At 36.0% G+C, this 24297-nt stretch overlaps 1 protein-coding gene across 7 annotated transcripts in view; it reads left to right on the top strand.

Moving 5' to 3' along the window:
• Positions 1-24297, top strand: part of LOC112046247 (mushroom body large-type Kenyon cell-specific protein 1) — a 280699-nt gene that overhangs the window by 91158 nt on the left and 165244 nt on the right. For 5 of the 7 annotated variants that reach the window (XM_052889128.1, XM_052889126.1, XM_052889127.1 and 2 more), the window contains exon 2: positions 5740-5851. The exons of 1 other annotated variant lie outside the window; for it this stretch is intronic. In XM_052889128.1, the coding sequence (XP_052745088.1) occupies positions 5758-5851 (94 nt within the window). In that variant the 5' untranslated portion in view covers positions 5740-5757. One more of the 7 variants, XM_024082824.2, reaches the window with a different exon arrangement.

A 24297-nucleotide genomic window follows, 5' to 3' on the forward strand; every position in this document is an offset into this window, starting at 1 on the left:
ATAAATTGATAGGTATAGGATAGAGTTTGGATAGTGAAAGTTGAGACTAAAATTAAAATCGCCCTGCAAATTAAAAAAAAAACTCTGTTAATGTTTGCTAAAACGCATTTATGCGCGAAAACTTGACTTATCTATAAAAAATAAATAAATTTCAAGTATCTTACTTAGTTATTCCAATATTTGTACTATAATTTTGGGAATGGCCTCCAAAATGCCGGGCGATTTCAGTCTTAACCAATCTATTTTTTTTTAATATTTATACTTACGTTGTTTGTCTTTTTACACTAATCTCCCAAAAGTACAATTAAAGCTTAGAACGTCAGACGCGTTACGCTAAATCTATCATTTAGAATTGGTTCAAAATTAAACAAATAAAGTAAACCGTAGTGCCAGTGAAATCGAACCTGCAAGCTAAGCCAATACAATCCGCTAGATCCAATTACCTGGATCGAGTCGCCGCCGGTCGTTGACCCCCGGCCAGGGATCCACGATCCACGAAAAACCTCCACTCATCAAGGAACACCCTAGCACCCTCCGAATATGCCCAAACCACCCCCGATTTTAGCCCCCGAATTCTTGCACAACCGTTTGTATCGAGCATGTTACTTGACCAAGTGATTAAAACATCCCTAACTTATCGACGTCTTATGTTACTTATAAACTAATGTTTTCAACAGGTAAAATTTAATTTACCTAATGTTCGCTTTTTCGGATAAAATCCGGTTTTAAAAATAATTTCGTCAATGGACAAAAATACATGAAATAAAAATATTACTTCTTAAATATTCCTATAATATTACGCAGCTTATTGGAACGCTAAATTGCTTGGTTTTTTTCTGATTAATATTATGCAATTTATATAAATGTAATCTATACTTTAGATTTTTACTTGATGAAATTTTAGGAATACCTACCTCATTCATATAAATAATCGGTATAAACAACCCCCGCGGTGTGACCTGTGAGAATATAGCCTATATTACTTGCTGATAATGTAGGTTTCTATTGTTAAAGATTTTTTTAATAAGTCCAATACTTTCGTAGCTTATTCGTAACAAACGATTAAACAAAAAACAAAACTTGATTTAATTTTTTTATAATATTAGCTTACATTATAGCTGATTACGATCACTCTATTTGAGGGTAGTAATCGTTCGGACCGGACGCTCCCTTATCCCGAACCCCAGACGGAGGGGGGAAGGGGGTAGGTATCGCGAAACTATTCTTATTTTAAAATCTCTCTCCACGGAATATGCCACGGAGAGTTCTTATTTTAAAAATATCACGCTCAACCGAAATTTTCTTTTTAAAATGGGGGGGTGGATTTCGGAAGAACCCCCCTACCCCCCCTCTTCGGGCGTTCAGCGATAATTTTCTTATTACCCTGCAACGGAGGTTTGGTTATGATTTTCTTCTTAGGACTATAGATGTGTTAATAACTTTATATTGGCAGTTACTGTGGTACTTTATAGGATAGCTACAGATAGGTGATCCAATAAGACTTAAGTTTTAGGATCATCATCATTCATCATTACCAACTCATATTCGACTCACTGTTGAGCTCGAGTCTTCTCTCGGAATGAAAGAGGTTAAGCCAATAGTCCACCACGCTGGCCCAATGCTGATTGGCAGACTTCACACACGCAGAGTATTAAGAAAATTCTTTGGTATGCAGGTTTCCTCACGAATATTTTCCTTCGCCGTTTGAGATACGTGATATTTAATTTATTAAAATACACACAACTGAAAAGTTGGAGGTGTATGCCCTGGTCCGGATTGGAACTCACGCCCTCCGGAATCGGAGGCAGAGGTCATATCCACTGGGCTATCACGGCTAAAAAACCTTTCAACCAACAGGGCCAGAGCTTAGTCCACCACGCCGCTCCGATGCGGGTTGACGGACGGGTCAATGCAAACAAACAAACAATCAAATCTTTCCTCTTTATAATATTAGTAAATAAAAAGCAAAATCGGACCGTAAAAGTTAGTATTTCAAATATACGCTGCACCGAAAATTTTCTTATTCAAATGAAAGCAGGATGGGGGGTCAAATGCACCCCATTGGGTGGTCGGCGATAATTTCCCTATATTATTAAAGAAGTATCTGCTAGTGAAAATCCTGTCAAAATCGGTCCAGTTGCTTCCAAATTTAGCCGGAATAAGCAGACAGACACAAATATTATTAACTAGCGGACGCTTGCGACTTCGTCCGCGTGGAATTTAGTTTTTCACAAATCCCTCGGGAACCATGGATTTTTCCGGGATAAAAAGTAGCCTATGTGTTATTCCAGGCTATAATATATCTTGATACCAATACCAAATTTCAGCTAATTCGGTTCAGTAGTCGAGGCGTGAAAGAGTAACATTCATATCATCAAAATCATCATTACGCAAATCTCGGAAAACCATGGATGTTTCGTGATAAAAAGTAGCCTATGTGTATCCAGAGTAAAATCTATTTCCATTCCAAATTTCAGCCAAATCGCTTCAGTAGTAGCGGCGTTATAGAGTAACAAACATCCAAACATCCATACAAACTTTCGCGTTTATAATATTAGTAGGATATATTTAAATGTATAAATGTACTTTAATATGCATTTAATGACAAACTGTTACTTATTTTAAATTACAAACAAACACTCCAATTTTGTTAATTAATATAGATTTACTTTTGATTAAAAATGTAGGTATCGGAAAAGCAAATTCGGGCCTTCTTAGAGAACAGTTGAGTATTTCAAAAATACAAACTGCGCTGCACCGAAAATTTTCTTTTTCAACTGAAAGCAGGGTGGGGGGTCGAATGCACCCCATTGGGTGGTCAGCGATATTTTCCTTATAATATTAAAGAAGTATCTGCTAGTGAAAATCCTGTCAAAATCGGTCCAGCTGCTTCCAAATTTAGCCGGAACAAGCTGACAGACACAAATTTTATTAATAGATTATGACAATATAAATGTATGACAAACTGTTACCTAATTTAAAATTACAAACAAACACTCCAATTTTGTTAATTGATATATTCTTTTGATTAATATTGGAAAAGCAAATTCGGGCCGTCTCAGAAAACAGTTGAGTATTTCAAAAATACGAACCGAGCTGCACCGAAAATTTTCTTTTTCAAATGAGAGCAGGGTGGGGGGTCGAATGCACCCCATCGGGCGGCCGGCGATAATTTCCTTATTTTATTCAAGACGCCGTAACGCTGCAGACTATGAGCAGTGTCAGAATGTTTGTGCACAATTTAAACGGGGTTTTCTCCTATTTCCTAATCTATGCAGTGGAGCTTTTTAACCCCCGACGCAAAAAAAGGGTTATCTGTCTGTCTGTGGCTGTAGCTCCCGAATTTTGGCTGGTGGGAGGCTTCGGCCGTGGCTAGTTACCACCCCACCGGCAAAGTCGTACCGACAAGCGATTTAGCGTTCCGGTACGATGCCGTGTAGAAACCGAAAGGGGTGTGGATTTTCATCCTCCTCCTAACAAGTTAGCCCGTTTCCATCTTACACTAAATCATGCCAGCTGCTGACTCGAAAAAAGATGACGTCATGCGTCGTTCCCTCGCTCTAGGGTTGCCAACTTTTTTTACAAGAAATAAAGTATATTCTGGTCTATGAAGATTATTAAACAGTATCTTAGAAAAAATATCATTTCTTTTGAAAAATGCAATCATTCCATCAGTATTTTCTTATGACGTCGTCGCGTTCAACTATCGTCAGTTAACCGACTTTGCAGACAACCGATTATTTTTTATTAAAGGTGGCTTATGTGCAAGTGTTGCCAGTTATATGTTTGATGAAAATCGGTTGAGCCGTTTACAAGTTTTGGGGGCTTAAAGTGGTCATGAATAACCGCAAATGTTATACTCGAGTGGGGTTTCAAATGAAAGCGCACTGAAAGAGAATATTGATGACTTGATCGAGAGTGTAATTAAAAATTTCATGACATTCGGGGGTTTTTCAAAATGTTCAATTTTATGTTTTAAAGCTGGTGGGAGGCTTTGGCCGTGGCTAGTTACCACCCTACCGACAGAGACGTACCGCCAAGCTATTTAGCGTTCCGGTACGATGTCGTGTAAACGAAAGGGGTGTGGATTTTCATCCTCTTCTTAACAAGTTAGCCCGCTTCCATCTTAGATTGCATTATCACTTACCATCAGGTGAGATTGTAGTCAAGGGCTAACTTGTAAAGAATAAAAAAGTTTACTCCTAAGAATCGATAATATAGCCCCCGGTATGAAAAAATATAAGCAGTATAATTCGATGAACGAATGACAACGTTACGTTTTCGTGCTCAACCTATTCTGCGCAGCTTTCACCGTGCGCTGCCACCAACAGCGTGCACATGGGTGCGCACGCATTTGCACTCTGTTGGTGGGCGCTCGCCGCAGCCTGCTGCACCTCGGTTGCGCACCTTTCACTTATAAGGCGTTATATTGAGACATACATAGTGTATGCTGCGTGGCAACATACACCCATTTAGACAGTCGATCTGAAAGAGTAAACTCCATTAGTTCGTCGGAGCTGACACACACTTTTTTTATAAATCATCATCATTATCACCATCATCATCATCATCATCATCATCATCATAATATAAATGCAGCCAACAGTCGTGCGACCATTCCACATAGCCGTTATTTGGGCAGCTATAAGCATAAAATTGCTTAGTTTTTTGTTGTATTATTTTTCTTACACTATAAATTCAATGATTCTTAAATCTAAGCACCATCTGCCTACAACCTAAAAGCCTAGGAAAATAATGTTAATAAAGTGATAAACTAAGTTTTCCTAACGTTTCTATGCGGCGCAATTGCGTTAGCCCGCTCTGATGGTATAATCGATTAGCTTGCACCGGCTAAATCCTGTTCTAAATACCGTCTTTTTTAGGATTCCGTAAATTCGTGTGATTTGTTTTAGCAGACTCAGAAGTGATTACAAAAATAAGAAAACTAATGTTGAACAAAGGTTATGATTTACAACATTTGTCAGGACAACTTAATTAACAAATTAAACTGTAACCAAAATAAGACCCTAGAATAACAGAGAATGATCTTGAGTGAAGTCACGTACTTGTTAACGTTGTGTGTAGAGTTAAAAGATCCTTTGACTGTTAACAAACACTCCCATTTTCCACTCAAGTCTCTCCCCCCTATCCCAAGTAACCCATAAAGAATTACACAACAAGAGATGTGGACGGCTCGAACGCCACGAGCACACTGGAGCCGTCTGTACCGCAAGTCGTTGTAACGCGGCGATAACATTTGATGTGTCATTGATGTCATATGCCTACTTCGGACTACTTTAGTATTTTAGTCGAGTACGGACAATTTTCGGATTTACCGCCCAAAAAACGTTCGTACTCGACTGAAATACTGAAGTAGTCCGAACTAGGAGCTACCTTTAGGTCTGCCATATACCAAGGTATAAAGATTAAATTTGGCAGGGAGGTAATTTACAGTTAGTAACTAGACAACAATAAGACAACAATAAGAATGGATGTTACAAGAGGGTCGGATTAAGGAGGTCTGAGAGCGGACGCGTCCATCAGGTGCACTGACGACATCAAGCGAGCCGCAGGTATTCGCTGAATGCAGGCGGCTCAGGATCGTGATGTTTGGAAGTTTACAAAAGGCCTACGTCTTGCAGTGGACGTCCATCGGCTGACATGATGAGAGCGGACAAAGTTGCGGATGTCCGCTAGTAATATAAAAACTAAATAATAATGTATATTTTCATTTGGCAGCCTCGCCGCGCCCGTGCCATGGCAGAGTGCTCGTTCGTGCGGTGCCAGCAGGAACGACGCGCCATCCGCAAGGAGCTGCAGCGCTGGACCAAGAACATGGTCTACATACTGGGTACGTGCGATACTTGTTCACTTGGCAGGCTCGTTGTGCCAGTGCCATGGCAGAGTGCTCGTTCGTGCGGTGCCAGCAGGAACGACGCGCCATCCGCAAGGAGCTGCAGCGCTGGACCAAGAACATGGTCTACATACTAGGTACGTGCGATACTTGTTCACTTGGCAGGCTCGTTGTGCCAGTGCCATGGCAGGGTGGGTACGCAAGGAGGAAAAGAACCAAATACGTTGTGTACGTACCTACTGATTTGTCTAACACTAGATCGTATTTCCAGAACGTTATTAGATCCTGATTCTACAAAGATATAGAATAGGTTCCCACCCGTCTTCGTCTCCAACTTATTTAATGTTAAAGTGAGTTTTTGAGGACCTCCGTGGCGCAGTGGTGTGCGCGGTGGATTTACAAGTTGGAGGTCCTGGATTCGATTCCACGCTGGGAAGTCAAGAGAAAAGAGGCCTTCAAGGCATGGTTCGCCATAGGCTGCGACTTTACTCGTTCTTATCATGAAGCGTATTTGGAGCTTCTCGTAGTGCTGATATAAAAAATATCTCTTCTCTTTCAATGTATACTTCCTATATGGAAATTTCTTGGATTAGTGGGTTATTTACTATAAGATAAAGTTATCATTTTAACAAATACTAGAATGACATGGGTGTAGTACGATGTACTACTGGAGTATCCTGGATCCAGTTTGGATCGTGCCGCGATGCAAGAACCAGCTCATGACTAAGGGCCCCGTATGGGTTCGAAACTAGTCGGGCATACTCCGACGTAATATCACGTGAGTTTTAGCCATAATCAATTAATATGAATAACAGTCACGATAGTTTAAATTATAAAATACTACTGGAGTATTTGTGTTCATATTATTTTCGTAGCCACGGCTATGAATTGGCGACTAAATCACATTTAAAAGTAGTACTTACCCATACAAACATTCTCAAAAGAGGGTACAATCATCATCGAATAAAACGTAAAGAAAAAAAAATGTTTGCAAAAAAAATTTTACAACTCCACTTTAATTTTCGTTTTTCCGTAGTAAACAAGTATTTCCAACTAAACGGTTGGCAAGGGGAATGTAACTAAACATATTTTTTGTCATAAAAAGAGCCTAAAGAGGAAAATGAGGAATATAAAGTTTGCTCTCAGGTTTTGATTCACTGTAGTGCAATGGCTCACAAAGGGCTTTTAGCGGTCTTACAAAAAGGAGGTATAAACTAAATGCTCCCTCTTACCCCTACCTACTCTTGTTCGCTCACGCATAACTTTCGTGGAACTACCGTCGTTCCTTGAAGAATTAGCTTAGCCTTTTTATTTAAGCACAACTATCTAAACATGATAATACGATAAAACAATTTCTTAATATCATTTTTGATCTCAGGCTCAGACCAATTATAGAAGGACCTGTATCGCACTCATAGTCACAAACAAAATTGTCTGTCATTTTCTGAGGAAAACAAGCTTAGATTTTGTATATATCTTATATTATACTAGAAGTTTTTGCCCGTTTTTTACACAATTCAATTACACAAAAAGGTATTTTTACGGAGCTCTTTAACCGACGAACACGATTACAACATTATTTAACATCGATTCTATAGAGACAGCTTTTATAATCGCATTAGATCGTTGATCATATACTTTGACAGAAAAGTAACGTCTAGCGAGGCAGGTCCTATACAATAATTGGTCTGAGATCTCAGGTTTTCATTCACTGTAAAACAATGCCTCACAAAAGGCTTTCGTCGTCATCAACCCATATTCGGCTCACTGCTGAACTCGAGTCTCCTCAGTCAGAATGAGAGGGGTTAGGCCAATAGTTTACTACGCTAACCCAATGCGGATTGGCAGACTTCACACACGCAGAGAATTAAGAAATTCTCTGATATGCAGGTTTCCTCATGTTTTCCTTCACCGATTTAGACACGTGATATTTAATTTCTTGAAATGCACACAACTGAAAAGTTGGAGGTGCATGCCCCGGACTGGATTCGAACCCACACCCTCCGAAATCGGAGGCAGAGGTCATATCCACTGGGCTATCAAGGCTAAAAAAAGGCAAAAGACAAAAGGCTTTAAGCGGTCTTAAAAAAAGAGATATACACTAAATGCTCCCTCTCACCCCTACCTACTCTTGTTCGCTAACGCTTGAATATCGTGGAACTACCTTCATTCCTTGAAGAATTAGCTTAGCCTTTTTATTTAAGTACAACTATCTAAACATTCATTATCATCATCATCATCATCATCATCACCATCATCACCATCATCATCATCATCACCTTAACAGTCGATGGACGTCCGCCGCTGGACAATGCACATAGTCGTCTTGCATGGACTTCCAAAACACATGGTCTTAATTCGCCATCATCCAGCGGCTCCGTACAACTCACTTGGATGTCCTCGGTCACATAACTTGTTGTCGGAAGCTATTGAGCAACTTATGTTGCTCAATATCCTAATCCCAAAAATTTTATATCTCGAAAAATTGGTTTCCATGGAATTTGTGAGAAATTAATTTCACACAGACAAAGTCGCGAGCGTCCGCTAGTTTATTATATCATACAAATCTTATAAGGTTAGTTATTAAATACCAAGTTAGGCATAGAGTTATTACTCTCTGCACACATTAGCTGGATGTTCAGACTTAGGGCTCGAAAATTTTCAAATTAAACCCGCCTGCGGACGCTAGCTAGTTAATATCACTCTACTTTACGTACAAGTATGAATTTTGTTTGCGCGGTTTGCGGCGAGAGTTTTAGGTTTTGTTTGTGGTGGCACTGCGAGCGGGCGTGTGAGCGGACTCATGAGCGGTAAGCGTTTTTGAAATCTAAATTCTGTTATACGAAAATGTGATATGTATACTCGTAATTTTAAATAATGTAATCGCAAATACAATGTATGTAAGTGAAGTTAGTTGTTTATTTCCAATGTGAGATGATATAGTGTAAATCCACATTATATTTACTAAAACATAAATCAAAACGCTCTAAACACAAAAGAATGATGTGTGAAAGATCTTTATATATATGTGGGCGTTCAACCAAATAGAAATATCTTTGTTATTTGTGCGTTTACGTTTATATTTAAAATAACGAAAATAACACATTGATTACATGTGTTATTTTTCATTATTTGAAGAAAGGAAGCTAAACTTGTACGAATTTTTCATCTAATTACGTTAAAAGATTTTTGATTGATTTAAAACTTTAGAATATTATTTATTTTTTAAGCATCTATACTTAGTTTTTCATGTATTTATGTTGACCTAAACATATTATATATATATGTACTTTATTTACCCGAATATCTCATAAATTCAATATATAAAAACCTAGTCATGATCTCTATTACAAACTTTTTATTTTTTTTTTTTATTTGCTCTCTCAAATTCAAATTTCGGAAGCTAATTAACACCTATTTCCAAATTACGATTGAAATTACATGTGTAAAATCTTATTGCAGAGTTAATGATTATATACCTAAGCGAAAAAAAGTTTAGTGTTGAACAGTATGAATTAACTATACGTTTGTGTAACTTCAATTTTATATGTTGGACTTTCATTATCTCCATGAAAACATGACATAACTTTAATTAGTTTTTAGACTTTCCAAGCAAAAGCAAAATTAGCAAAATTCCGCTTGTACTCATACCACGCCCTTACCCACGGCGTATTATGAAGGAAAGGTTTATTACGCAAAGTTACTACTAAACATTTTGGAGAGTCCAAACTTTGTGTGTGAGATTGATTTCGTTTTGTACATACGACTTCGCTACACATTTATATATACGGAAATATGAGAGTTATGTTTTGTTTTTTAATTTTTTGGACTGTGCATGAAGTTTTGTAAATTCGACGATTGCTATGGTGATTTTGTATGTGTTGCTATAATTAAGTGGTACTGGATTCAGTCCCAATTTTGGGGCAGTTTATTTATTTAAACTATTTTGTTGCTCACAATGTAGTACATACATAACAAAAGTCAAAAAGTGTGTGTCAGTTACAACGCACGAATGGAGTTTACTCTTTCAGTTCGACTGTCTAAAAAGGTGTATGTACGTCTCAATATCACTACGCCTGAAAAGTGAAAGATGCGCAACCGAGGAGCAGCAGGCCGCTTTGTGCGTGCTGTTGGCGGCAGCGCACGGTGAGAGGTGCGCAGAATTCTCGTAGGTTGCGCACAAAAAACGTTAGTAGAAGATCCGTATTAGAAACGACCTTCACCCATCTGCTTTTAAGTAAAAAGTGTTTTAGATCAAAATTAGGATGTTAAAAAATAACTTGTGAATAGGTTGCCTAAAAAACTCCTGGGCAAACTATAATGATAGTTTATAACCATTATTAACATATAATAGTTAATTATGGTTATAGTTTGACCAGGAACCTTTAGGTCAATTTGCTACTTATTTAATTAGGATAAGTTAGCTTAAGTGTATTCTTTCTCAATAAAAAAAAAAAATCTCGCAATATAATTATTTTTAACGTACTAAATTTTATATAAAACACTTTATTAGTAATAAGGTCGCCTTTTGCCTATAAAATTGCTGTGTTCTTTTGTTATTTTCTTTTTTGTGCAACAAAGTTATTATAAATAAATAAATAAATAAAATATCCAATCCAATAAACAGATTGGTAAAGTTCGTTTATAATAAGTATCTTACACTATAAAGGCTTTAAATTCACTTCTAAGGGTAGTAATATTACTACCTAATACCAGGTTGCTAATATAAAGAAAAACCATTAAATTGGAATAAAGAAAATCAATTTTCACCACCCTATCCAGGACTCAAACTTAGAATCTATTTATTCAAAGTCGCAAACTTCCTACTGCACCAACAAGGTGTGGGTTACAGGGTGAATAAACTGCCACCCATACCTACCCCTTCCAACTAAGGGGCTCCAATCTTAGACATCGTTATTTTGCGCCAACAGAAACCGAAGCGCTAAGTTATTATCGTTTGACGATTATATTGTGTCACTGAGACACAAAGCGAGAAAAATATGGAGCTTACGCCCACCATGATGTTCTATTTTACATGAAAATTTTCCTTGGATGTTCCAATATCGACCCGCCTTCAACTTTCTCCGCGTGGAAAATTTTGAACTATGTCGTTATTTTTTGTAGAGGGAAGTTTTTTTTTGTATGTGACGAATAAACTAAAAAACTACTGGACAGTAAAAAACCCGGAATTGGAAATTTGGAGGAACAATGCTTGTAACATCCTAAAACTTCAAAATATGGACCAGTTGTCAGTTTTTCGGTGTGTTGAACAATGTAATATATTCTGATTTAGATTTTAAACTAAAGTGTAGATGATTACTCATAAACTACTAAAAGTATTTATACGCAATTTTCATATAAGTGTATAAAAAGATCGAAATTCATTTATTTCAATTAGGCCTGCTTTAGTTGTATAACAAACTAGCTGATGCCGCGCTGTTTCACCCGCGTGGTTCCCGTTCCCGTGGGAATACCGGGATAATATATAGCCTATAGCCTACCTCGATAAATGTACTATATAACACTAAAAGAATTTTTCAAATCGGACCAGTAGTTCCTGAGATTAGCGCGTTCAATCAAACAAACAAACAAACAAATTCTTCAGCTTTATAATATTATTATAATATTATAATTATAATTAGCCACATATACGAGTACTACTTGGTGCGTCAAAATCATATACAGATTCTTTTTTAATTTTCGGGTGCCATTTTGAAAATTTATATAGCCTAGTATCTACCACATTTCTGACGAACTAGACACCCCAAATAGCAAAAACCCTGCATACCTTTGGGATGTAGGGCGTGCCAAAGAAATGCACTAACATACATACGCTCGAAAAACATAACCCTCCTTCTGACGCAGTCGGGTAAAATTGCTTAAATTTGAATTTAAATGAATCTGGCTGTTCTGACTATACTATACAAGATTGTCAAAGCAGCAGCCATGGGTATCGGAAGATAAAGGCGTACTACCCAATTCTATATGTGGTTATGGCTAAGACCGAATGCACAGGTTGTTCTACAATGGGCGCAGTTTTATGGTGCGTGTATAGGAATTTACATTAAACCAGTCTATCTAGAAGTCCAACCAGTAGTTTGTCTACCCTCATCAGTGCCAAGTTAAGGAAACTTGATGCCCTAAGCAATCTTTCTCTATAGGCCAATGTATCTGTATGCAAACTACAAAAAAATTAAAAAAAACGCGCGGTATTCTGAAATTGTCTCATTTTAGTGAGCTCGTTATTTTTCTCGGTCGTCCCAGGTGTCCCGCTATACGAAATGCCTTGAGTAATTGCTTTAAAAGCTTACAGGCTAATCTAGGACTGACCCTCAAACATAACATTTAAAAAATGTATCTTGATTATGTACTAATATTACAAAGAAGTAAAGTTTCTAATATTGTAAGGAGTAATCCCTGAATCTAAAAAACAGATTTTGAAAATTCCTTTACCATGTTATTTGTGAGTGTCATGAGTTATATTTTATCCCTGTATTCTCACAGAAACGGGAATAACGCGGGTGAATCCTAGAGCGTCTGCTAGTTTACGATATTTATGATACATAGTTGATTATTTATTAAACGATTGCATGCGGTCTTACAACTTGAGTGTTTTCTAAAGTTAGTTTATCTACTCCCATATTATCATAAAAATTTAAATAAGAGTAATTTGACAAACAACTTAATGTTATGAATTAAAAAAGTCATAACTTTTATTATTTAGGTGCATATAGGTATGTAATGAAAAATAGCCGATTGGTATTATTTGTGTAATCTGCTGGGTTTTGAAAACTCAAGTGAATTTTATAAACCACATAAGTTTGTTTCACAAACACATGAAGTTTATCTAAAAGCACGAGAATTTTAATATCAAGTGAGGTGCCTTGCATGTTCTAATTTATCTTATTTCATACAATAGATTTAACAATAAAAATTTCAAGTGAGTTGAGTATGCGAAAAAAGATTAATTACATTTTAAATGACTTGAATACAATTTCAGGGGGCCTTCAACTCCAAATTCAAATGAAGTCGGTTAAACAGTTCCTGCCATAGAGTAAATAGAGTTCTTTATAATGCGTACAATACAACAAATAATAAGTAATTCATAACCATAAATCAAGAGAAAAATATTACAGTACTAAACAGTAATTCAAAATTTGATAAAAAAAGAAATGTCTATATCAACCAAGAATATAAAAATCAAGAATTCAATATTTTTCTCTTGATTTATGGTTATGAATTACTTATTATTTGTTGTATTCTTGATTCTTGTTAATTTTATTATTTTGAAATAATAAAATTAACAAGGTACCCACTTCTAAAATATTTTTAAAAGTACCTTGTTGATATAGACATATTTTATTTTAAATTTATTACTTTGTAATAGTGGTAGGTACATAATAATATGATTTGTTTTTAATTCATAAATAAAATTAAAGGATTTAATATTATAACATAAGTAAATTATACATATCATTGCTTTTCTTAGTAAGACAAATCGTCATTTAACGCAGACGAAGTCGTAGGTGTCTACTTATAAAACTAAGCTTTGTCTTAGAGACGCAGACACTGAAAATATTCACGCAAAGCATCTGACACCATTGTGGCGAGGTGCATTGGAGACTCGACGCGCGCATGCGTCCTGTCTTTCCTCTACCAAACAACCTGTTGCAACCAGACCGGCGTGCACTAATGCAACTTCTCCGGTCCGCGATCCGAGGATAAAACCCTAAAACCATCACCAAAAAACCCAAAAAAACCACAGCCATCACCTTAACACAGTACGCTTAAATTAATATCGGTAAAATCGGAAAATTCGACTCCCCCATCACTATTCGGGTTCCAACAGTGCATTTCTTGTAACTGCGATATAAGTGTCGCAACGGAGTTTTAAGACGCTAGTGAAGTGCTGTGAGACTGATTGAAATACGTGCCTCCAATCGATATTTAAACTCCCCAATTCGGTCCGAAAGTTTCCAGTGTCCGTGTTTTTCGTTCCGTTAAATAATAAACGGTGAAAAGTTGAAAAAAAAAACGTTGTAGTTCCTGTTGAAAAGTTCCGTTAAAAAGTTGGCTTAATTAACGATTAGTCGCGTAGTGCTTTAAAAAAAAAGTTTTTTAAATGTAGCTGTTTTTTAATGAATGTTTAACGTATTTTTTTATTAGCGATTTTTAGACGTGATTAGAGATTAGAAAAAAAAAAATTTTGTAAGTGTAAGTTTTCGAGATTTAAATCGGGATTCGTTGTAGAGTTGGCAGTTGGCAGTGAGGATAATTGGTGGAAAGTGGAGGGGGTTGAAAGCCGAAGTTTAGCTACGTCGGGAAGTTGGCTAGCAACAAGTGGCCGACTGATGCCTTCCCGGGTAACTGTGCCACTGTTATACGACTTTGCATGCTTTGCCGGATTATGTCCCGCTGAACGTGAGTCCCGGAACGGGAATCTGCTTTTATTTATTTCAACCTCCTGTTGATTTATTTTTTGCACGCTTCTGCATGGAATTTTAACTGAAAAACTACTATTTATTGACGAATACTTCGTTAAAAGACATTAAACAATGTATTTAATAGATTTTTTGTTTAAACACCCTTTTGTTATAGAAAACTACCGGTTTTTGTGTCTAATTTTGCGATACCAAAAACCTAATTAATAAAAAAAATTAAACATTGTCTTTGATAGCTAAGTTACCTAACAGCTGTTAACGTATTTTTCACATAATTAACTTTTTTTTTTGGAGATTTTTGTTAGTTATTTTTTCGTGTATGGGTGGGGTCGATACTTCTTTTGTTTTAGATGTGTTACGCCATCTTAGTTCGGTGACAAAAAAGTGTCATGGCGGCTGGGAAGAAATTTGCTCCAGTTTTTTCGCGAGTGCGTCTTAAGTTTTTCGCTATTTTAATAATTTGCACAATAAACCAAAAAAGATTTAGTGGATACGAGTAAAAATTAGTTTGTTTTAAAAGGTTTGTTTTTAATCTTATTTTGAAAATAACGGATGTTTTTGAATACAGAATGGCGTTTAAGCTTTCTTTGTTCTTAGATAGGTAAATTTCAATTTCAGAGGTGTTTTATTTCAATTTAATGTAGCCCTTTTTTAATATGAAATATATTAAATAGAGAATAGCAAATTTTAATATACTGTATTAGGCTTTCTTTGTCTTTTTTTTTATAATGAAAACGATGTATGAATAAACTTGCCAATTTGAAATAGAGAGTGGCTTATTTGAACAAATATAATTTCTTAGTAACGAATAGATTGATAATAAAATAAAATGTTTGTTTTGTAAGTAAAATTCATTGTAACTTTGCTCTTAATTTCTAAAAGGTTACCTACTCAAGTAGATTTTTTCTAAAGAACAGACAGTATTCTTTAAAATCGTGAAACATTTATAGACTGATTATTATTTTGATCTTTATCATTTATTTATTGATAATAATCACACTAATATTATAAAGGCGAAAGTTTGTGTGTAAGTGTGTAAGTATGTTTGTTCCTCTTTTACGCTGCGGCTACTGAAGCGATTTGGCTGAAATTTACAATGGAAATAGCTTTAACTCTAGATTAACACATAAGCTACTTTTTATCCCGAAAAATTTTAAAATTTTGATGATATTAATGTTTGTTACTCTTTCACGCCTCGACTACTGAACCGAATTAGCTGAAATTTGGTATTGATATATATGATAGCCTGGATTAACACATTGGCTACTTTTTATCCCGAAAAATTCCATGGTTTCCCGAGATTTGCGAAAAACTAAATTCCACGCGGGCGAAGTCGCAGGCGTCCGCTAGTATTAATATAAATACAATAACATTTGTCTATAAAATTTTTTTTTTGAAAAAATCCGCTCATCCGGTTTTTGAGTGCTCAAGCAACCGGCGGCGAACAGGGTTCAGGCTGCCTTCACAACTCTGTGTCCAATCCTTAATGCAACAGTCGAAGCGAAAGCTTCTTTCAAATTATTATTATTGTTATAGAAATTATAATTCCCCACCTCATAATGAGAAAAATGTGCGTGCGCGTGGAATTTAATTTTTCACAAATCCCTCGGGAACCATGGATTTTTTCGGGATAAAAAGTAACATATGTGTTAATCCATGCTATAATATATATCAATACCAAATTTCAGCTAATTCGGTTCAGTAGTCGAGGCGTGAAAGATTAACAAGCATTCATATAATCAAAATCATCAGTTTTCGCAAATTGGATGGACCAATGGAAAAAAACTATGAATTTTTTCTGCATAAAATGTAGCCTATGTGTTAATCCAGAGTAGAATCTATCTCCATTCTAAAAAGCGGCGGTAAAGAGTAACAAACATCCATACAAACTTTCGCGTTTATAATATTAGTAGGATTCATTCTTGTTGGTAAATTTAAAAATTTAGGTCGTTTTAACGCGTACATTATTGTTTTTAAAAGCAATTGAACCAAAGGTTGAATTCGTGCGCTGCCGCCCGGACCGTAGATTACAATAAACCGATAAAAATACGCAACAGAGCTGCAGTTTCAGCCTGAAAATACACCTCCGTGCATGCAAAGTATCCACCCATTTATAAACATTAATTTAGTTCATAATCATCATCATTATCAAGCTTTAGTCTCCTCTCAGAATGAGAGGGGTTAGGCCAATAGTCCACCGCGCTGGCCCAATGCGGATTGGCAGACTTCACACACGCAGAGAATTAAAAAAATTCTCTGGTATGCAAGTTTCCTCATGATGTTTTTCCTTCACCGTTTGAGACGCGTGATATTTAATTTCTTACAATGCACATAACTGAAAAGTTGGAGGTGCATGCCCCGGACCGGATTTGAACACACTCCGGAATCGGAGGCAGAGGTATTATCCACATGGCTATCACGGCTCAATACAATAAAATTATAAAATTAAAAATAAATAAAATGTAACACATTAACAAGAAATATGTAATGTCTAACCTAACCATAATTGCCTTAAGCGCTGGAGCTCCATCACTGAATGGCAACACTTATCATTGAAGACAAAAACCACACATCTTAAGTAACATCAAGCTAAATTATAACTGATAAAATAGTAATACGTATACATAGATTAATCAGTAAAAGGCAGATGGAGCGCACGGAACACGACTGTATCGTATCCGTAATAAATACAAAATTCAAAAACGAATACATTCTCGAGTCAGTACGACATGAAGCGTCGAATCAGTAACTTTCAATATTATTTAAGAAAAATGGTGTCTCATGTTTTTAAATATTTTAAAAACTGTTCACAAAAACTAAATAAATAAGATGGAGTATTTTTTTATTGGTAGGTAATTGATTACTATCTTAATTTACGTAATTGTTGTTAGTGTAAAATTTTAAAACACAAATTATGATAAAGTTTGTATTTGCGGATGTCAAGGAGACGCGTGACTTTTTTATGGGTTCCAGCGGCTTCACCACGCTGCTTGTAAAGACTCACTCTGTATGTGTTGCCGCGCAAGGGCCATACGCGACAGCCACGAACGCCGTTACAAGAAGCAAGAAGGGACCACAAAAGTAACTAAAGCGCGCTATAGCCACTTATGGCCACTTATGGCCGGTGGTCGACACTTGTGGTCGGTGGCTGCTACTTTTTTAACCCATACATGCAGTATATAAAATGTATGAAAGCTAGAGGATGCCGGTAGCGGTGTTTTGTGGCCCGTGTGCGGAAGCCCTATGATTTTTATTCTGTGTACGTATATTAAAAGTGTACACTTTTTGTGCAAGCGAGTATAGTCCGCAACATAAACAGTACGTGAGCCGACACGGGCCGCTCTCAAAATTGCCGAAACGTCCATGTTTTTTTATTTTATTTTGATTGGATTATTGGCACAGTTTACTTTAGTGGACGTGCTGGATATACTCTGTGTACGTAAATCTGTGTACACGAAATGCACTAGGGAACATTTGCTTGCTCACCTGCCCCCCTAGCCAAGTGGCACGTCGATTCTCTTTCTATGATCGCTAACGCTTCGAAAGCTAGAAAAATGTATGGGAATGACAGATCTTGATCACGTGACCTGTCGATAGCAAATGTCATTCCCATACATCTTTCTAGTTAGCGAGGCTTGGCTAGGGGGGCTGGGCATGAAGTCATGTAGCAGTCGATTCTCTTTCTACATACGCTAACGCTTCGAAAATTAAGAAATGTATGACAATGACATTCACTATCGACATGTCACGTGATCAAGTTGTTGATCGTATCATTCCCATAAATTTTGTTAGTTTTCGAAGCTTTAGCGTTTGTAGATAGAGAGTTCGACGTGCCACTTGGCTAAGTTTTGCTTATCCCTGATGTTGAGTTTTTAACGTGACAATATATTAATTCGATGGAGAGATTCCAAAAAAGATGACGTCATGCGTCGTTCCCTTGCTCTACGATTGCCAACTTTTTTTACAAGAAATAAAGTATATTCTGGTCAATGAAGATTATTAAACAGTATTTTAGAAAAACGAACAGTATTTATTTATTTTCTTCTTATGACGTTGTCATGTTCAACAATCGTTAGTAAACCGACTTTACAGACAACTGTTTTTTTTAAGAGATAACTTCTAATGGGTAAACCGCTTGGTAAAGTAACGCGTTACAGCTGAAGTTGGCACTTGACAGAGCGAACTTCAGACTGATTTTACGACCACAGACTATTTTAAGTTTCTATTCTGTTGCTGTCAAAATGCTCTTCACATCTCTCTGCTTGTAAAGGATTCTTAATTCAATTCAATAATAATTAATTAGATTCAATTAATTAAAGCAATTAGTTTAAGATATCACCGTAATACGAAACCGTATGATAACAGGACTGAGAGAAGCAAATAATTGGACATGTCTTAGTTTGACGTTTATTACTCTAGTGACATCATCGTGACGTCACTAAATGGAAACAGCGTTTTTTACGTTTGGAAAAATTTATAAAATATCTACATATTTTTTAAATGACGTTATTTATGAAATCCTTAACTCATATTAATTAAATTTAACTATGGTTAGACTTACTTTTAATATATGTATTTTGTCGAATCACATCACACTAATATATACCAAAATGCAATGATGTTAAGTACTGTTAGATGTGTTACTAGGTCATGAAAAATGAGGCACTCAATAGAGGAAATTTCCAAATGTTTATGTTAATTATTGTAGTCAACAACGAACTTTATTTAAACAAATAATACCTAAATATCGTCTATAATGTCGAGTGTGTATGTTTTCAGGAAGTGTAAAAACTATGTATACATACCTAATTAATAAATATTATAGACAAAATTGTGCATGTATGCGCTCAGTGTTGTAGCCTATTATTCGGATCACTTATTGCGGTAAATTTAGGGACGTAACTGATCTATAGCATAAAATTATCATTGAATAAATGCGAAAGTTTGTGTGTGTAAGTGTGTATGTTTGTAGTTCCTTTGTGCAGCGGTTACTGAAGCGATTTGGCTGAAATTTGGAATGGAAATAGATTTCACTCTGTTTTAACACATAGGCTAGTTTTCATCCCGGAAAAATCCATGGTTCACGCGGGATTTGTGAAAAACTGAATTCCACGCGGACGAAGGCGAGGGCGTCTGCCAGTAAATAAAAAATGAAAAAAAAAATACCCCAGAGACTGTGTACACTCCACGGTGTAGGGACCATTTGCTCTATATCTTTGTGTACTTACACTCCAAAGCACTAGAGAACATGTATCTATGTGTACATTAATCGCTCTAGAGACACTGATGTACACTTCAATGAATCTATTTACCTTAACAAACCACCAACCAAACAAGCTTTAAAAAAAAGAATATTGGCCATATCTTTTTTTTTAATATGAACATTATTCTCCTTACCCTCCAACTAGTCGGAAAAGACTGTATTAGGAGTGGGTACAACAATATACCAACGGCGCAGGGAACGAACCACCACCCCTCTGTGAAGCCTCCTTGTTTCAAAATCGGTACATTTTTGCCCCATATAACCCAATTCAATTTCATAGCTAATGCTCCCTACTATCACCCATTGAAGGGATCGCTATACGATTTCAGTGACCCTGTTTATAGGTACCTTTAATAAATAATAACCTATTCCCAGAGCTACCGAATATAGGTAGGTACGTATAAGGAAAATGGCAATCAATCACTCGTATTAGGAGATTATGGAGCCTTAAAGTCCCTCAATTTTGAAATTATAATAAAAATATTTATGAAAGTTTCGGGAAAAATATATACATAAACCTGTGATAATTTCCATCCGTCGTTTTATCCCGTCTGTCGGTCCCCTGCCGCGCCCAGCGCCCAGCCGTGGGCAGTGAACCGAGCGAGCCTGCGGGTGACACCCTAAAACTGCTCTGAAAAACAATAAAATGTATTTGGTCCATCAGTTGAAGCTATGTCACTGCCAAACATTGCGTTTCCAACGATTTCTAAGGTTATTGTTATGTTTTGTGAATATTATTTTGATAGAACTAGGAAAAATTGGAGAATTTAAAGGTATACGCATTATTACAGACACATATTAAAGGTCCAAAATTGTATGGAGCCCAGGATTAGTCATTGTACCCTGGCGGAAATAAAAGAAAATGATTTTTTTAACTATTTTTGATTATACGAATCTACGAATTTATTTTAATTCTTTCGAAATAATATTCATTATCTCCCAAGAAATGCATAGAAATGCGTAGTTGATGTTTGCTGTCATTTCATAGTTGCAGGCGCCATCTTGATATAACTCAAAAAATTAGGTTTCAATTTTATAAATTTCTTTTTATTCAGTTAGATTTATTCACTTATTTAGATTTTAATAAAATCCGTGTATTTTTTAAATTTTAATGATACGGGGTACAAGAGTGGATCTGAAATGGAACATTTCCTTTAAAAACATTATAATACATTGGTTGTATTTAAATAGACATGGCAGATATTCTTGAAAAAAAAACGGCCAAGTGCATTAGGCCACGCGCAGTGTATGGTTCCGTATAATTATATAGCACTTTAATATTTTAAGTAATACACAAAAATACCGATAACGATAACCCACATCATGTAGGATATAGGAACCCAATTTTTTTTTACTTTATCCTACTATTACAACTTTATCCTTTTAATTAACAACGGAATAAGTATGCAATTTTCAGAATCTAACTACGTTTTTTAAGTTGGTTGACTATTACTCTTGCTACTTAGCTGTTGTGGTTTTTCTTGTACCTAATGTCATTATAATATATTCTACTTTTGTGAATTTTTCACTTAACCTTAGACAACTGTTCAGCCATTAGTGGGTGGAGACATTTGACTCTCACAAAAAATAGCTCTTAAAAGCTTAATATTTTGCAAACGGATCCCTAAATCGAAAAATTTTGGTAAAAGACCTATCCAACGATATCCCACACTATGAAATAAACAAGTAAAGAAAAAAAATCATCCCCACATGTAGTAGAGGTAAAACAATACAGACGTACGAACGGACAGACAGACGGACATGGTGAAACTATAAGGGTTCCTTGGACTACGGAACCCTAAAATAAGAAAAAAATATGAGGTATGTCTGGGCATCGCAGGCTTTTAATCCATCAATCCATAGATATATCGACAATAGTGTACAGTATTTGTACTGGCAATAGAGTGCAAGTGCGAAAATTAACACTTTGTACCTTGATTGTAAGTTGTAATTGAAGCTATGTCACTGCCAAACATTGCGTTTCCAACGATTTCTAAGGTTATTTTTGTTTTTTGGGTATTATTTTGATAGAACTAGGAAAAATTGGAAAATTTAAAGCTATACGCATTATTACAGACACATATTAAAGGTCCAAAATTGTATGGAGCCCAGGATTAGTAATTGTACCCTGGCGGAAATAAAAGAAAATGAATTTTTTAACTATTTTTGATCATACGAATCTACGAATTTATTTTAATTCTTTCGAAATAATATTCATTATCTCCCAGGAAATGCAACACTAATATGGGCAATAATGGCGGATTGATGACGTTTGCTGTCAAGTGTCATGTCATAGTTACAGGCGCCATTTTGATATAACTCAAAAAATTGGGTTTTAATTTTATAAATTTCTTTTTATTCAGTTAGATTTATTCACTTATTTAGATTTTAATAAAATCCGTGTATTTTTTAAATTTTAATGATACGGGGTACAAGAGTGGACCTGAAATGGAACATCTCCTTTAAAAACATTATAATACATTGTTTGTATTTAAATAGACATGGCAGATATTCCTTAAAAAAACCGGCCAAGTGCGTGTCAGGCCACGCGCAGTGTAGGGTTCCGTATAATTATATAGCACTTTAATATTTTAAGTAATACACAAAAATACCGATAACGATAACCCACATCATGTAGGATATAGGAACCCAATTTTTTTTTACTTTATCCTACTATTACAACTTTATCCTTTTAATTAACAACGGAATAAGTATGCAATTTTCAGAATCTAACTACGTTTTTTAAGTTGGTTGACTATTACTCTTGCTACTTAGCTGTTGTGGTTTTTCTTGTACCTAATGTCATTATAATATATTCTACTTTTGTGAATTTTTCACTTAACCTTAGACAACTGTTCAGCCATTAGTGGGTGGAGACATTTGACTCTCACAAAAAATAGCTCTTAAAAGCTTAATATTTTGCAAACGGATCCCTAAATCGAAAAATTTTGGTAAAAGACCTATCCAACGATATCCCACACTATGAAATAAACAAGTAAAGAAAAAAAATCATCCCCACATGTAGTAGAGGTAAAACAATACAGACGTACGAACGGACAGACAGACGGACATGGTGAAACTATAAGGGTTCCTTGGACTACGGAACCCTAAAATAAGAAAAAAATATGAGGTATGTCTGGGCATCGCAGGCTTTTAATCCATCAATCCATAGATATATCGACAATAGTGTACAGTATTTGTACTGGCAATAGAGTGCAAGTGCGAAAATTAACACTTTGTACCTACACTTGTCTTAGCACTAACTTAACACTAAGCGACACGATAGTTCTAAGTAGTGCTACTGGCGGTTTAGCACTCGCACTCCATAGAGGCGTAAAACCACTGCATATCACAATAGATATGATGACAGTTTTTTAAATTGTATATAAATTAAGAGTATGCTAATAGTAAAGCAATTTTGTAATGGTAACAGGGTATCTGCGATCATTACTTTCGGAGCTACAGGGATTTAAAGGGTCAGATTTGCGGCGCTGCCGCGGATCCCTGAAAAGCGCAATAATAAAAAATGTCACATTTAAAGTAAGGAAGCTAAAACTGTATGAATTTTCTAGAATTTAAACTATCGTGAGTGTTATTCATATTAATTATCACACGACTAGTTTCGAACCAATACGGGGCCCTTAGTCATGAGCTGCTTCTTGCATCGCGGTACGATCCAAACTCAAAAACAAACAGTTTGGAAAGATGGGTATATAAAGCCTCATTCGCACGAGAGTTGAAAAAGCGATACGTAAACCCAGCATTGACGCTTCTATAACGTTCTTAATTTAATCATAGTCTATTCATAGTCTCCAACGCCCAAAATTGAAAATGCAACACTGATCGATAAAACCGCGTCGTGTTTTAAAAACGCTATCATGTGAACATATACTTGGGAATGCATTTGTTGTATTTGAACGCTTTTTTAACGCCTGTTAAAAAAACGCTCGTGCGAATGAGATTTTAATATTCGATGTTGGGAAGTTGGTAGTGCTAACCCCCGTGCCTCGAGTACGTACGTCGGTTCCGTTCATTATGTTATTAACATCTGATAATAGTTGTTAATTAATTTAACACCGTTAATGGTTCAGCGTGGTGGGTCTAAGCGCCATAACCCTTCTCCTATAAAGAGGGGAGTCTATCCCTGTAGTTGGCTGTTAAAATACGCTCAAAACGATGAAGATAAAAAGTAATGTTTTATTAATGTTGTATCTTTCTTACCCTCACTCTGGACTCGAACCTAAGACCTAATGAAGACAGCTTAACCACGGAACCAACGAGGTAAAAAATATTTTCCCAGTTGTATTCCCCCAGACATTGAATCCACTACCTTCATAAAGTCATCGGAACACATTCGCGATAGAAATGTCATTAAAATTAATCTTAAACATATCCGTCTAGGAATAATTATAATTAAGTACCATTAACTAAGTAACGATTTTATCTAACAGCCTTCGACATGGAAATAAAATGGCTTCTCAACGGAACGATTGGAAAATGAGTGGAGTCATGCTATAGATTCGAATTTTTTTTCACAAGAATACACTTAATTATAAATCCTATTTTTATAGTAATAAAGGCGATAGTTCCATGCAGCGTTTGAAACGTAATTTTTGATGGTGCTATTTGCATCAAAGCTATAGCGCCATCTATATGAATTCCGACAAAATTTTTCACGAAACCATTTCTTACAAGAACTCACACACACCGAGTAATCCTATCGGCGCACACAGATGCAA

This window comes from Bicyclus anynana, chromosome 24, assembly GCF_947172395.1.
Source record: "Bicyclus anynana chromosome 24, ilBicAnyn1.1, whole genome shotgun sequence".
Lineage (NCBI taxonomy): Eukaryota > Metazoa > Arthropoda > Insecta > Lepidoptera > Nymphalidae > Bicyclus > Bicyclus anynana.